Below are 15434 nucleotides of genomic sequence, written 5' to 3' on the forward strand. Positions count from 1 at the left end.
TTTCTGTGCATTGATTTTATATCCTGACACTTTACTGAATTCCTGTACAAGTTATAGCAGTTTTGGAGTGGAGTCTTTTGGGTTTTCCACATATAGTATCATATCATCTGCGAAGAGTGATAATTTGACTTCTTCTTTGCCGATTTGGATGCCTTTAATTTCCTTTTGTTGTCTGATTGCTGAGGCTAGGACCTCTAGTACTATGTTGAATAGCAGTGGTGATAATGGACATCCCTGCCGTGTTCCTGACCTTAGCGGAAAAGCTTTCAGTTTTTCTCCATTGAGAATGATATTTGCGGTGGGTTTTTCATAGATGGCTTTGATGATATTGAGGTATGTGCCCTCTATCCCTACACTTTGAAGAGTTTTGATCAGGAAGGGATGCTGTACTTTGTCAAATGCTTTTTCAGCATCTATTGAGAGTATCATATGGTTCTTGTTCTTTCTTTTATTGATGTGTTGTATCACATTGACTGATTTGCGGATGTTGAACCAACCTTGCAGCCCTGGAATAAATCCCACTTGGTCGTGGTGAATAATCTTTTTAATGTACTGTTGAATCCTATTGGCTAGTATTTTGTTGAGTATTTTCGCATCTGTGTTCATCAAGGATATCGGTCTATAGCTCTCTTTTTTGGTGGGATCCTTGTCTGGTTTTAGGATCAAGGTGATGCTGGCCTCATAAAATGAGTTTGGAAGTTTTCCTTCCATTTCTATTTTTTGGAACAGTTTCAGGAGAATAGGAATTAGTTCTTCTTTAAATGTTTGGTAGAATTCCCCCGGGAAGCCGTCTGGCCCTGGGCTTTTGTTTGTTTGGAGATTTTTAATGACTGTTTCAATCTCCTTACTGGTTATGGGTCTGTTCAGGCTTTCTATTTCTTCCTGGTTCAGTTGTGGTAGTTTATATGTTTCTAGGAATGCATCCATTTCTTCCAGATTGTCAAATTTATTGGCGTAGAGTTGCTCATAGTATGTTCTTATAATAGTTTGTATTTCTTTGGTGTTAGTTGTGATCTCTCCTCTTTCATTCATGATTTTATTTATTTGGGTCCTTTCTCTTTTCTTTTTGATAAGTCGGGCCAGGGGTTTATCAATTTTATTAATTCTTTCAAAGAACCAGCTCCTAGTTTCGTTGATTTGTTCTATTGTTTTTTTTGGTTTCTATTTCATTGATTTCTGCTCTGATCTTTATGATTTCTCTTCTCCTGCTGGGCTTAGGGTTTCTTTCTTGTTCTTTCTCCAGCTCCTTTAGGTGTAGGGTTAGGTTGTGTACCTGAGACCTTTCTTGTTTCTTGAGAAAGGCTTGTACCGCTATATATTTTCCTCTCAGGACTGCCTTTGTTGTGTCCCACAGATTTTGAACCGTTGTATTTTCATTATCATTTGTTTCCATGATTTTTTTCAATTCTTCTTTAATTTCCCGGTTGACCCATTCATTCTTTAGAAGGATGCTGTTTAGTCTCCATGTATTTGGGTTCTTTCCAAACTTCCTTTTGTGGTTGAGTTCTAGCTTTAGAGCATTGTGGTCTGAAAATATGCAGGGAATGATCCCAATCTTTTGATACCGGTTGAGTCCTGATTTAGGACCGAGGATGTGATCTATTCTGGAGAATGTTCCATGTGCACTAGAGAAGAATGTGTATTCTGTTGCTTTGGGATGAAATATTCTGAATATATCTGTGATGTCCATCTGGTCCAGTGTGTCGTTTAAGGCCTTTATTTCCTTGCTGATCTTTTGCTTGGATGATCTGTCCATTTCAGTGAGGGGAGTGTTAAAGTCCCCTACTATTATTGTATTATTGTTGATGTGTTTCTTTGATTTTGTTATTAATTGGTTTATATAGTTGGCTGCTCCCACGTTGGGGGCATAGATATTTAAAATTGTTAAATCTTCTTGTTGGACAGACCCTTTGAGTATGATATAGTGTCCTTCCTCATCTCTTATTATAGTCTTTGGCTTAAAATCTAATTGATCTGATATAAGGATTGCCACTCCTGCTTTCTTCTGATGTCCATTAGCATGGTAAATTCTTTTCCACCCCCTCACTTTAAATCTGGAGGTGTCTTCGGGCTTAAAATGAGTTTCTTGGAGGCAACATATAGATGGGTTTTGTTTTTTTATCCATTCTGATACCCTGTGTCTTTTGACAGGGGCATTTAGCCCATTAACATTCAGGGTAACTATTGAGAGATATGAATTTAGTGCCATTGTGTTGCCTGTAAGTTGACTGTTACTGTATATGGTCTCTGTTCCTTTCTGATCTACCACTTGTAGGCTCTCTCTTTGCTTAGAGGACCCCTTTCAAGATTTCCTGTAGAGCTGGTTTGGTATTTGCAAATTCTTTCAGTTTTTGTTTGTCCTGGAAGCTTTTAATCTCTCCTTCTATTTTCAATGATAGCCTAGCTGGATATAGTATTCTTGGCTGCATGTTTTTCTCGTTTAGTGCTCTGAAAATATCATGCCAGCTCTTTCTGGCCTGCCAGGTCTCTGTGGATAAGTCAGCTGCCAATCTAATATTTTTACCATTGTATGTTACAGACTTCTTTTCCCGGGCTGCTTTCAGGATTTTCTCTTTGTCACTGAGACTTGTAAATTTTACTATTAGGTGACGGGGTGTGGGCCTATTCCTATTGATTTTGAGGGGCGTTCTCTGAACCTCCTGAATTTTGATGCTCGTTCCCTTTGCCATATTGGGGAAATTCTCCCCAATAATTCTCTCCAGTATACCTTCTGCTCCCCTCTCTCTTTCTTCTTCTTCTGGAATCCCAATTATTCTAATGTTGTTTCGTCTTATGGTGTCACTTATCTCTCGAATTCTCCCCTCGTGGTCCAGTAGCTGTTTGTCCCTCTTTTGCTCAGCTTCTTTATTCTCTGTCATTTGGTCTTCTATATCACTAATTCTTTCTTCTGCCTCATTTATCCTAGCAGTGAGAGCCTCCATTTTTGATTGAACTTCATTAATAGCTTTTTTTATTTCAACTTGGTTAGATTTTAGTTCTTTTATTTCTCCAGAAAGGGCTTTTATATCTCTCGAGAGGGTTTCTCTAATATCTTCCATGCCTTTTTCGAGCCCGGCTAGAACCTTGAGAATTGTCATTCTGAACTCTAGATCTGACATATTACCAATGTCTGTATTGATTAGGTCCCTAGCCTTCGGTACTGCCTCTTGTTCTTTTTTTTGTGTTGAATTTTTCCGTCTTGTCATTTTGTCCAGATAAGAGTATATGAAGGGGCAAGTAAAATACTAAAAGGGTGGCAACAACCCCAGGAAAAAATGCTTTAACCAAATTAGAAGAGATCCAAAATCGTGAGGGGGGAGAAAGGGGATAAAAAGAGGTTCAAAAAGGAAGAAAGAAAAAAAAAAAAAGAAAAAAGAAAAAAAAAAATAAAAAAGAAAAGAAAAGAATTAAAAAAAAAAAAAGGAAAAAACCTAAGAAAAATTTAAAAAAGAAAAAAAAAAAATATTAGATAAACTAGTAAAAAATCGTTAAAAAAGAAAAAGGTAACAGTTAAAAAAAAAAATTTTACCCGAAGGCGAGAAAAAAAAAAAAAAAATGAAAAAGAAAAAAATTAAATTAACTGCAAGACTAAAAAAAAATCACAGGGAAAAAGCCATGAGTTCCGTGCTTGGCTTTCTCCTCCTCTGGAATTCTGCTGCTCTCCTTGGTATTGAAACCGCACTCCTTGGTAGGTGAACTTGGTCTCGGCTGGATTTCTTGTTGATCTTCTGGGGGAGGGGCCTGTTGTAGTGATTCTCAAGTGTCTTTGCCCCAGGCGGAATTATACCGCCCTTACCCGGGGCCGGGGTGAGTAATCCGCTCGGGTTTGCTTTCAGGAGCTTTTGTTCCCTGAGCGCTTTCCGTAGAGTTCCGGAGGACGGGAATACAAATGGCGGCCTCCTGGTCTCCGGCCCGGAGGAGCCGAGAGCCCAGGGCCGCACTCCTCAGTGCGCCCTCAGAGAACAGCGCCCAGTTACTCCCGTCTGCCTGACCTCCGGCCGCGCTCCGAGCTCACCGAGCCTGCGACCAGTTCAAGGTAACACCGAGCTGTGAGCTTACTGTCGGCTCTGTCTCTGTAGCCGGCTTTCCCGTTCCAATACCCGCAAGGTCTGCGACACTCAGACACCCCTGATCCTTCTGTGACCCTGCGGGACCTGAGGCCACGCTGAACCCGCGTGGGCTTCGCCCCGGTTTAGCCTCTGGAGCGATGTCCCTCAGCGGAACAGACTTTTAAAAGTCCTGATTTTGTGCACCGTTGCTCCGCCGCTTGCCGGGAGCCGGCCCCTCCCCCCGGGGTCTATCTTCCCGTCGCTTTGGATTCACTTCTCCGCCGGTCCTACCTTTCAGAAAGTGGTTGTTTTTCTGTTTCCAGAATTGCTATTCTTCTTCTCTTCGATCTGCCGATGGATTTTCAGGTGTTTGCAATCTTTAGATAAGCTATCTAGCTGATCTCCGGCTAGCTGAAGCAGTCTCAGCCTGCTACTTCTCCGCCATCTTGACTCCTCCTCAAGTGAGCTTCTTAATCTTTCATGGTAACTGTCTAAATTGCAGTCGTTCAGGCAAACGAAGTGAAAATTTCTAGTGAAGGGATCCTGTCCCTGTTTATCTGCAGGAGTTTCTATATTGGAGAGGATTCCCAAAATATAATTTGGGAGAGTTGGTTGGCAAAGCACCAGGAGTCCGTGCTCCCCATAGAGGGCAGTAGGCTTTGCTGTCTATTGGCATGTCCTCTGAGGTAACTCCCAGCTGTGCCCTGTTGTCCATCGTCAATAGAAATGGCAGGGGGTCTGCTGGCCTTTGCATTTATTGTCTCACTCACTCTTGATCTTTCCTGGGAGTTAGTTTAATACACTAAATGATAAAGGAATTAATCTGTTTATGTAGATACGAACAACTTTCCTAGGACTCAGTGTTTTCTTGTCATCTACCTCCAGTAATCTAGAGCTCCTTGGTGAGGGAGTATTTTGGGAGGAGAAAGGTGAATGGCATCTTACAAGACCTGGTTGGAATGGAAGGTTTCCAGATCATGATCATGGAGCACTGGTTTAGCTCAGTCAGCCTCCTGTGGACTTATATAAAATAACCCTCTTCTCTTTCAGTCAGTATTGAACATTTACTGTGCATGGGGCACATGCAAGAGAATGTAATGTCTGTGTAATGCAGGAGACTAGAAACAATGCTTGCTTTTGGCTGTATGTGTACCTCAGGTGGATTTGCCGGTTTTTATTTCAAAGATGAGGGTTAAGCTAGTTTAATTTCTGGGTTTCTGGAGACTTATTTTATTTTTTTTTTTGAAAGATTTTATTTATTTATTTGAGAAAGAGAGAGAGAGAGAGAGAGAGAGAGAGCATGAGAGAGGAGAAGGTTAGAGGGAGAAGCAGACTCCCCATGGAGCTGGGAGCCCGATGTGGGACTCGATCCCAGGACTCTGGGATCAAGACCTGAGCTGAAGGCAGTTGCCTAACCAACTGAGCCACCCGGGTGCACTGGAGGCTTGTTATAGGGGGAAGTTGCACTTTGAACCCTTACTGCATTTTAGGTGTGCCTTTGGAGAACAGTTGTCAGCTCGGGTTTTCCTTGCAGCTAGAAAATCGTACTAGAGCTTCATGTCTGTGTTCTTGGTTTGTGCTGCATTCTGGAGATCAGACTTGTACAGTGCTTTGTGATTTGTGGCAGGTGTAGCCCCAGACCCACAATTCTGCCAAGCCCTATTTTCTGTATTAGTTGTTTCCCATATTTGCCATATCCTAAGAGTGTCTAAGAGGACCGCACCCACCATACACATAACTGAGTTCTACCCGCTGAGCCACATTTCCCCAGGAGACGGGGTTCACAGGTTGCTGCTGTTGTCAGATCTTGTTGTCTTAGAATCCAGAGGTTTCCTGTTCCTGAGAAGAAAAGGCCAGCATGTGGTCATGCTGGTCTCTTCATGCTTCTCCATGTGGCTCCGTCCACATTGGCCCCTTCCTGCCCCTCCCAAGGAACAACACAAGCTCTCCCATGCAGCAATTTGTGGTTGCTATTCTCTCACTCTCTTTTGCTGTGTCCCCGAGCAGACGTTCTTGCCAATTCATCTCCTCCAGGGCTCAGCACACCCATCACCTTCTCAGTGAAACATTCCCTGATCATGCCACTGAGAATTGTGCCCCTTCCCCTGCCTCCCACCCATGTCCCCCTCTGCATCCTCCTTCCCTGATTGATTTGCCTCCACAGAACTTATCACATGTATCCTGTTGTATATTTTTTTCAGGCTGATTTTTCCTCTAGAATGTAATTCCCTTGAGGGTCTGCATCCTCGACCAGTTGGTTCCCTGTGGTGCCTGGCACAGTGCCCAGTACTTGCTTGGGGCTCAGCAAGTATCTGTTGAAGGAAGGCTTGTTGGATTTTTTACAAACTCCTTATTCATGCCACCCTGTTTCAAGAAACATCAGTCTAACATGTTTAGATAGAATCTGAGTAAACCACAGGAAACCCTTGTTTTTCTCCTGGTCATTTGTCCCTATCTGCTAGGTTCTAAGATGCACTAAATACCTAGAACCACTTGCAGCCAGGTCCTGTCCTTGCTGTGAACAGCCTTCCTGGCAAGAGTGCTGACACATGTGGTCTGAGTGGGAATCTTTTTGGGGGTGGCTCCTTCACCTGGGTGAACAAACTGTTCTGTTGGGAAGCCCCTTCACTGACCCATTTCACCCTGTGGATTGTTCTTTCCCCTGCTACAGTGGATGGTAAATGTTCTATCCTTTTTATGTCTTACTGTGTTCAGCTGGATTGACTTCATGTAGGAGATTTGAACAAATCTACCTGTTCAAAGGTGGTTGCTGGTCAGACTGTGGTCCTTGGATCAGCAGTATTGGTCTCACTTGGAAATCTTTAGAAACTGAATCAAATTCTCAGGCCCCCTCTAGACCCACTGAATCAGAATAGGCACACGCTGGTTAATTTCATGTGCAACCTGACTGCCATGGGGCATGGGGGCACTGGGCAATGGGGCTCAGATGTTTGGTCAAACATTATTGTAGGTGTTTCTGTGAAGGTATTTTTGAATGAGATGAATGTTTAAATTGGTAGAGTTTGGATGCAGCAGATGACCCTCTACTGTGGGTGGGCCTCATTCAGTCAGTTAAAAGCCTGAATAGATCAAAGTCTGACCTTCCTAGACAAGAAGGAATTCTGCCATCTGATAGCCTTCAGACTCGAAGGACAACACGAGATCTTCTCCTGGGTCTCCAGTCTGCCAGCCCACTCTGCAGATTTTAGACTTGGCAAGACTCCACAATTGTGTAAATCAATTCCTTAAAATGATACTCTCTCTCCGTATATACATTCCTGTTGGTTCTGTTTCTCTGGAGACCCTAACTAATATATTTTAACAAGACTCCCCAGGTGATCTGTATGCATTCTTAAGTTGGAGAAGTTCTACCCTAAACTCTTCTGGTAGGATGATTTTGATGGGTGCTGATTTTAGCTGATTTTACTTTTATGTGTTAACATCCCAGGACACATCAGGTTGTATATCAAGATAATTATTTTACTACTACACAGTAGCCATCTCTTAGGTGAATGTCAGTTTCTCTTAATTATTGACTTTTATTGACTATGCTCATTCTATTTGAGTCTGAAAATATTTTAGACTCACTTTTCTATTTCGACTAGAATAAAAGTTAGTATACTTTCCTTCCCCATCTTATCTTTGGTTTTCTCATATAAATGGGATCTCTTTCTGCTCCAACCATCTACTTTTATGGTATTTCAGAGACATGTGGCTCCCCTTAAGTATACTTAGTACTGGACTCAAGTGGGAAATGTTCATACAAAGACATCTGCCAACAGTGTATGTGTGTCTGTTTCATACAGATAGAATCTGGGGTTCAAATGTTGTAGTCAGACTACATTATAAGATGCTTTCTAGTCTTAGAGTATATGATTTTCATGTTTCCTTTATGATAATGTTGTTTGCTTTATTTCAATGGTCAGTGCACCATAAAGGAATGCATGGTGTTCTGTTTGAATTTGTTCTCTAAATTGCAATGAAAAGAACTTTGTACCATGAGCTTATCATGTGCATGAGTATGGTATATTTTTTATACCCTACACTTTTTTTTCTGTTTTTGAAATTTTAACTATGAAATTAATAAAATTACAGATATACATCAAATATAGGCAAAATTTCTTTTTATGGGCCATAAAGTGATAGTTTTCCTATGTTAATTTAAAATAAATCTAACATAATTTTTAGTAGTGACCTTTACTCACTCTCAATTTACTCACATGTTCTGCCTGTACTCAAATTTAACAGTTTGCATATAAACATTGTAGTGTTCACTTCTTTATTACATTTAATTGGTCTCAATTTGTCAGTCATACCCTACACTTTAATAAGCTTGTTTTGAGCTAGTTTCTTCTGTCTGGCAAAATTTCACAGTGATATCCTATACCTCAAAGTGCTACATAAGTGAGTAGGGGCTCGATGCAAGCACATTTTCTAGCAGGCTCTAGCAGATATCCTTTAAAAGGTCAGAATCTTTAAGTTTGGACTGTCTTAAAAATGGCTTTCATATACTTTTTAAATATGTATATTTAATACCGTAGGCAAAAGAAGACCCTTGGCTCTTCTATTTTGGTGCTTCTAATTTGTGTATTTGAAACCTGCTAGATAGATAACTTTGCTACAATATATTTCATTTAAGAGTTGCTTTCAGAAGGCAAGTAAGAAGTCAAGCAGGTTTACTCTTATGGATAAATCTTCAAGCAGCCAAAAGACAGATGGTTCATTTTGCCCCTTCAGCTTCTCAATTTATGCCTTTGGATTATTTCATTGTACATTGATTATCTGCTATGTGGTGGGAACATACAAAGTTTAAGTAAGCATTCTTTATGTTCCCAGAATCTATTCTGGGAATAGATAAATAAAATACAAAACAAAGCAGAGACTGTATAAGGTGGTTGTAAACCCTAGCCTGTGGGCTTGGAGGAAGAAGAATCTTTGTGATTTGATCAAACTTAATGGAAGATATAAGTTTGAATGGGAAAATAAGATGGGAAGGGCCATTTAGTTATAGAGAGACCATGTGGATGAGAGAGGATTCCCAGGTGGAAGCAACAATGTGAGCATCTGTAGATTCAACACAAATTAAATCCTCAAGGGAGAAAAGGCAGTCTCTTCAATAAGTGGTGCTGGGGTAATTGGATTTCCATATGTAAAAAAATGAAACTGGCCCACTCTTTTTACACCACTTACAAAAATTAATTTGAAATAGATTAAAGACTAAAACATAAGACCCAAAGCCATGGAACTCCTGGAAGAAAACATAGGGACAAAGCTCCTTGACATGAGTTTGGATGATGATTTTTTGGATGTGACATCTAAAGCAAGAGCAACAAAATAAAAAGGGAGACTACATCCAACTAAAAAGCTTCTGCACAGCAAAAGAAACCACCAAATAAAGTGCAAAGAGAACCTTTGGAATGGGAAAAATATTTGCAAGCCATATATCTGATAGTGGGCTAATATGTAATATATATAAAGAACTCATACAGCTCAATGGCAAAAAAACAATAACCCAATTAAAAAATGGGCAAAATACATGAATAGACATTTATCCAAAGAAGATACATAAAAAATCAACAGGTACACCAACATCACTGGTCATTAAGGAAATGCAAATTAAAACCATAAGGTCCTATCATGTCACACCTGGTTTGGATAGTCATCATCAAAAAGGTAAGAGGTAACAAAAGCTGGCATTGATAGAAAAGGTGGGACTCTAAACTGGTGCAGGCACTATGGGAACAGGTATGGAGTTTCCTCAAAAAAAAAAAAAAATAGAACTACCCTATGATTCAGCAGTTCAACTTTTGGGACTATATCCAAAGGAAATAAAAACACTAACTTAAAAGGATATCTCCACCACCATGTTCATAGCAGCAGTGTTTACAACCACCAAGACATGGAAGTAGCTCAAGTATCCACTGATGGATGAAGAGGTTGTGGTATATACATAAAGTGGAATATTACTCAGCCATAGAAAATGAAGGAATCCTACCGTTTGCTACATGGATAGACCTTGAAGGCATGCTAAGTAAATCAGAAAAGAAAGACCTGTTATATGATCTCACACACATGGAATCTAAAGAAACAAAACAAATCTAAACTCCTAGAAAAAGATAAGACTTGTGATTACCAGAATTTGGGGGGGGCAGGAATTAGAGAAGGTGGTACAAAGGTACAACCTCCAGTTGTAAGATAAATGCATATAAGGAGTGTAATTTACAACAAGATGCACTGCTGTATGGTATTTATGAAAGTTCATTTTTTCCCCTTTTTTCTTGTACCCATATGAGAAGATGGATGTTCATGGAACCTGCTATGGTAACCATTTCACTATATATGTAAATGAGAACATCCTGCTGTATGCCTGAAGTGATGCAGTGATGTATGTCAATTATTTCTCAATAAAACTGGGAAAAAATTCCAAATAGGTATGAGCAAAGGTGGCCAAATGAAGGGTATGATGAGAATGGAGTTTATTCCACTGTAGTTGAACAAAAAAAACACCCATGGTAGGTATCTAGAGGGACTCATTGACCTGTTATGCACATGCCTGAGACCCAGAACTTCCTTTATGGACTTGACTTGCTACCTCAAATCAGTGGCTTTATATTAAGAATCGTCTCATGTCACAAACCCTGGAATAATTCTACTAGCTTGTGTGAATCACTCAATTGGTGTTTGTATCTCACTCTTTATTTCAGTGTTCTTGTTTTTTTGTGGTATTTGGGATCTTTGAAATATATCTTACTTTAGCAAATATTCTTTTTTTAAAAATTATTTATTTAGAGAGAGAAAGGGCGGGAACAGGAAGAGAGAGAGAGGATCTCAAGCACACTCCCTGCTGATCATAGAGCCCCATGCAGAGCTGGATCTCACTACCCATGAGATCATGACCTGAGCCAAAACCAGGAGTTGGACGTTCAACCAACCGAGCCACCCAGGTGTCCTGGGGAATACTCTTGATTTGTTTACTATAGCTCCTAGAAGGCAGGTAAATCTCTCTGCTTACACTGTGTGAATAGTAAATACATCTAAGTCAGAGAAGAAAGATCACATTAGAAGATTTTCTTGTCAGGTGCATCCTTTTACAAAATCTTTATGGGACAGGGCAAGCACAACAATTTTCTTTTCCTAAATTCTGAAGTATTTTATTTTTAAAACCACTTGTAAAGTTCTCACCACTTTCCGTTTTCTCTGTAGATTTTGGATCTGTGGCTGACAGTAGCATTTTTCTTTGTGCTTCTAGTACGGCCAAGTACAGCGTGTTGACGTTTCTACCTCGATTCTTGTATGAGCAGATTAGAAGAGCTGCTAATGCCTTCTTCCTCTTCATTGCCTTACTACAGGTAATGCTTTTTTAAAAGTGATTTAAAAGTCATAACGTTAGTTACATGCAAAATGGGATTTTGCTAAAAGGTCACTTAGCTGAAAGTGTCGTCATACTTGAACGTAATTTACCCTCTCATCCAGTCATCGTTTTCAGGCACAGACATGATCCCTGCATGAAGGTAGACTTCTTTAGATATTGCCCTAAGGATAATGGCAGTTACTAAAAGAGGCACTGAAAAGTGGCCTAAAAGCCATACTTTTAACCCCTTTCAGTCCTAAACAACATAGCAATGTTAGGTAAGATTTTTAAAATATGTAAAACACATAGCTAGTTTTTAAAAGAAGGTAATCCCTTTCGTATAACAGAAATGGAACAGAACTTCAAAAGAGCGAGTGGTGAGTGTCATATTTTCTTTTTTGTGTAGAGGGTTTTGACTTCAAAATTTTAATTTGTCGACTTCCTCTTTTGGTCTCTTGTCTTACAGCAAATTCCAGACGTATCTCCAACAGGAAGATATACCACCCTGGTGCCATTGATCATTATTTTAACAATTGCAGGCATCAAAGAGATTGTGGAAGATTTTGTAAGTCTTTGCTTTCATAGAATAAAAACTTCCTATTGTAATTTATTTGTTGCTCTGTTTTTCTTTGTCAAAGATAGGAAATTAATCAATATCTTAACCGGTTTCTCAAGGCTCATGATGGTATTTTTGGGGAAGGAACGCATACACACAGTGTCTTAAATATCTATATAGGGACACAGAAGTAGTTTAAACTGTGTTTTCTAATGTTAGCTCTGTAAACCCTCTTTGATTTTATCACTGATGTTCCTATCCATCTTTAGAGCTTGCTAATTCGGGTATCAAAAGGATGGTATTGCTGCCTAGTATAGCAGCATTGGGCTGGCTGTGCCTGAGGTAATTTTATGAATCTTCTCTCTCCTCAGACTTCTCTCGGTGTATCTCCAGGTTCAATGGCTACAGCCACATTCATGCTTTCTCCCCCTTTCTCCATCTGTGGTCTTGCCTCCAGGGTCTTTCTCTTCCTCTTTACCCCTCCCTCCCTCCAGCCCTCCCTCTCTCTCCCTCCCTCCCTCCTTCCCTACCTCTGTGTCTCCTTTTCACACTCGCGCACATACACTCATACACATTGTGTACATTTTTCTGGGAATAGGTAAACAAATAAATGGAATACGAATCAGAGGTACTTTGCTCACAAAGTTCTTTACCAGTAGAATGAATTCGGTTGTTGTTGAATTTATCATACGGAATACTTCTTTTAGTCTGATCTAAAAGAAACGAGGTGTGAGAAGTCCCATACCCCAGAGTGCTTATTCCTTGTTGGAGCCAAAATGTCGTAGCTGACATTTTGGCTGCATCCACGTTTGGGACATTTGTCTACTGAGTTTAGGGAGTGAGGCCGGGTCACAAACTTCTGAACTGAGTTTCACAGTGTTCGCATTGCTGCTGGTCTGTTTCCTGGAACCCTGTTTCTCTCCTGATCTATTGTTGCTGTTTCACTGATGCATTTGGAACTTTTGAATCTAAGAACTTCCTTTTCTTTCTGGTAACAGAAGCGGCATAAGGCAGACAATGCAGTGAACAAAAAGAAAACAATAGGTAAGACACCAGGCTGAGTCCCTTTTCCTGCTAGAAAGCTTCAGACCCACATTGAAGGCATTTAAAATAAGTAGCTAATGGTATTGAGATAAGTGGAGGGAAATGATCTATGAAATATTGTAAAGAAATAGCAAAATTACAAACCGGTCCAACAAAATATGAGTCCCAGCTCTAAGATTTGAAAGGAATTTGTCTGTTTTAGAAATTTAGAAAAGGTGGTAATTTTCAGGAGCTAGACATACTTTAGGTCTGTAAAAAGTCCAAGCATTCCCATCCTTGGTTTATAATTGCTCCCTACTGCTCTATTTTTTGTTGTATTGATTTCTAGGATATTAGGTCTGTATTGTGTATGTGTGTATGTGTGCGTTTAAATCTCATAACAGGGTGATCTTTTTCTCCTTGGATAAATATGGCTAGTTTTAACTTATATGCATGTATCTCTATATGTGTGTTTATTAATATATGTATGGTATGTGGGTTGGGCTCCATTTTGAGGAGTGATGTGGTATGCCTTTATGTCTAAAGATATGGTATGTTGGAATTAAGTGGAATTTTGAAAGGAACCTCTTAGATTTTATAAAGCTGATTTTATTTCGATTATCACCAAGATTAACTGGCACATTGTTTTTTTCCTTTTCAGTGTTAAGAAATGGTATGTGGCATACCATTATGTGGAAAGAGGTAAAAACTATAGGAAACAAATTGAGGGTTGCTGGAGGGGAGGGGGAGGGGGATGGGTAATTGGGTGATGGGCGTTAAGGAGGACACGTGTTGTGATGAGCACTGGGTGTGATATACAACTGATAAATTATTGAACACTACATCTGAAACTAATGATGTACTATATTTTGGCTAATTGAATTTAAATAAAACATTTAAAAAATCCTAATTTTAAAGATCTGCCAGAAAGTACTGGTTTGGGGACTTATAATTAATTGCTAGTATTGCTTGCAGTAGATAAAATTTGGCTTAAGACATCACTCATCTCTCATGTAAGTTTTATATCGTGGAGTTTCCCATGAGGTTTACTTAAAACTGCTGCCCGTTGACTTGGCGGTTCCCTGCTTTTTCTGGAAAGTGCTCACTGTGTCAGTTCATAGTTGTGAAATTTGTTGCTCCTGATGGATACTTCTGAAATATCAAAGCATACTCTAGTTTCCAACTCCAATCCTTTTCCCTGTTCTTCTCTTCTCAACTAAATCCAGTTTTATTTATTTATTTATTTATTTATTTTTAAAGATTTTTCTAACTTTGGAGAATCTCATTTCTAATGTTTCTGGTGGGAAGAGTTTTGGATTTAAGATTTTACAGTGAAATGTAAACAGAGGTGGAATGGGGGTTGGAGGCCAGTCTGTTTCTATTCTGAACTTGGTTATCATGATGAGTAGTGACTGCTCTTACCTCGGCGGCAGTGAGAAGGGTTTGTCTCCACATTCCTGGAAACATGAGATTGGGAGGGTTTGGGGGTGGTGAGGGTCTTTGGTTGTTTATAGTGATGAATAGAAAATGTAGAAGAAATATGCTGTGCCATCTGGGTGTCTTGCATCTGATAAAGTTAGCTTTTTAAGTGGGCCTCTGTTTTACCTGGAACTTCTTAATGGTCATGAGGTGATTTTTGCAGGGGGCGTGACTCTCATGACCTCAGGACATGAAGCTCATTATTATGATTTCAAGAGAAAACTGCTTTTTAGAAGATCCACTTAACCACAGTTTCTCCTGCTAACCATTTAATAAGCAGGGTTTAAAAATGCTTCTCTGATCTTTTTTCTCCCCGAAATCCCTGTGATACAGTAACACAGCCCTCAGTTTAGTTTGTGTTTTGTTTACTTTATTATAAGAGAGCAATGAAATCTCTCTATATTGTTTCGTGATAACACCTCAACCTTCGTAGTAATCTAGGAGTCCTGTAATGTCAGTACTAATCAACCTCTTTCTCTCATTGGAAGTCTGTGGTTCTTGGCCAAGTGGTTGGAAATTCTTGACCTCATAGAGGTTAGAAATGCTCCCAGTGTTATGCGGGTTCAGGGATTCCCACTGCACTTAGGAATGACCTCTGTTTCTCCAAGTGCTTCCTGACACTACCCGCCCTCCCCACCCCCAGAAAGGTGCGAACAGTAATGGGAATGAAGAATCATTTGGATTCGAGATGTTTGCACTACTTGAAACAGTAGAGAATGGAATGATCTCTGAATTCTGGATCCAGGAGCTGATGGCCTCACAGACCCCTAAAGCTTGTTACCATTTCCTACACACATTCAAAGTTAAAAAAATCCCAAACCAAATACCTGTTATATGCTTTGCCACAAATATTTCTATTTCAATTAAAATGCTTTTGTTTGTCTCGGTAGAGCTCTTAGTATGTCCCCAAGGTGGTTTTAGGCACTGGTGATGCAAGTAAGAGTAAAGCATGACCCCTGCCCTTAGGGAGCAGTCC

The 15434-nt window shown here is 39.9% G+C and overlaps 1 protein-coding gene across 5 annotated transcripts in view; it reads left to right on the forward strand.

Moving 5' to 3' along the window:
* Positions 1 to 15434, forward strand: part of LOC116574179 (phospholipid-transporting ATPase IB) — a 595210-nt gene that overhangs the window by 134627 nt on the left and 445149 nt on the right. For all 5 annotated transcript variants that reach the window (XM_032314763.1, XM_032314761.1, XM_032314760.1 and 2 more), the window contains exons 3-6: positions 11299 to 11398; positions 11867 to 11965; positions 12955 to 13000; positions 13641 to 13681. In XM_032314763.1, the coding sequence (XP_032170654.1) occupies positions 11299 to 11398; positions 11867 to 11965; positions 12955 to 13000; positions 13641 to 13681 (286 nt within the window). The remainder of the gene's footprint in view (positions 1 to 11298; positions 11399 to 11866; positions 11966 to 12954; positions 13001 to 13640; positions 13682 to 15434) is intronic.

The sequence above is a fragment of the Mustela erminea genome, chromosome 15 (genome assembly GCF_009829155.1).
Source record: "Mustela erminea isolate mMusErm1 chromosome 15, mMusErm1.Pri, whole genome shotgun sequence".
Classification (NCBI taxonomy): domain Eukaryota; kingdom Metazoa; phylum Chordata; class Mammalia; order Carnivora; family Mustelidae; genus Mustela; species Mustela erminea.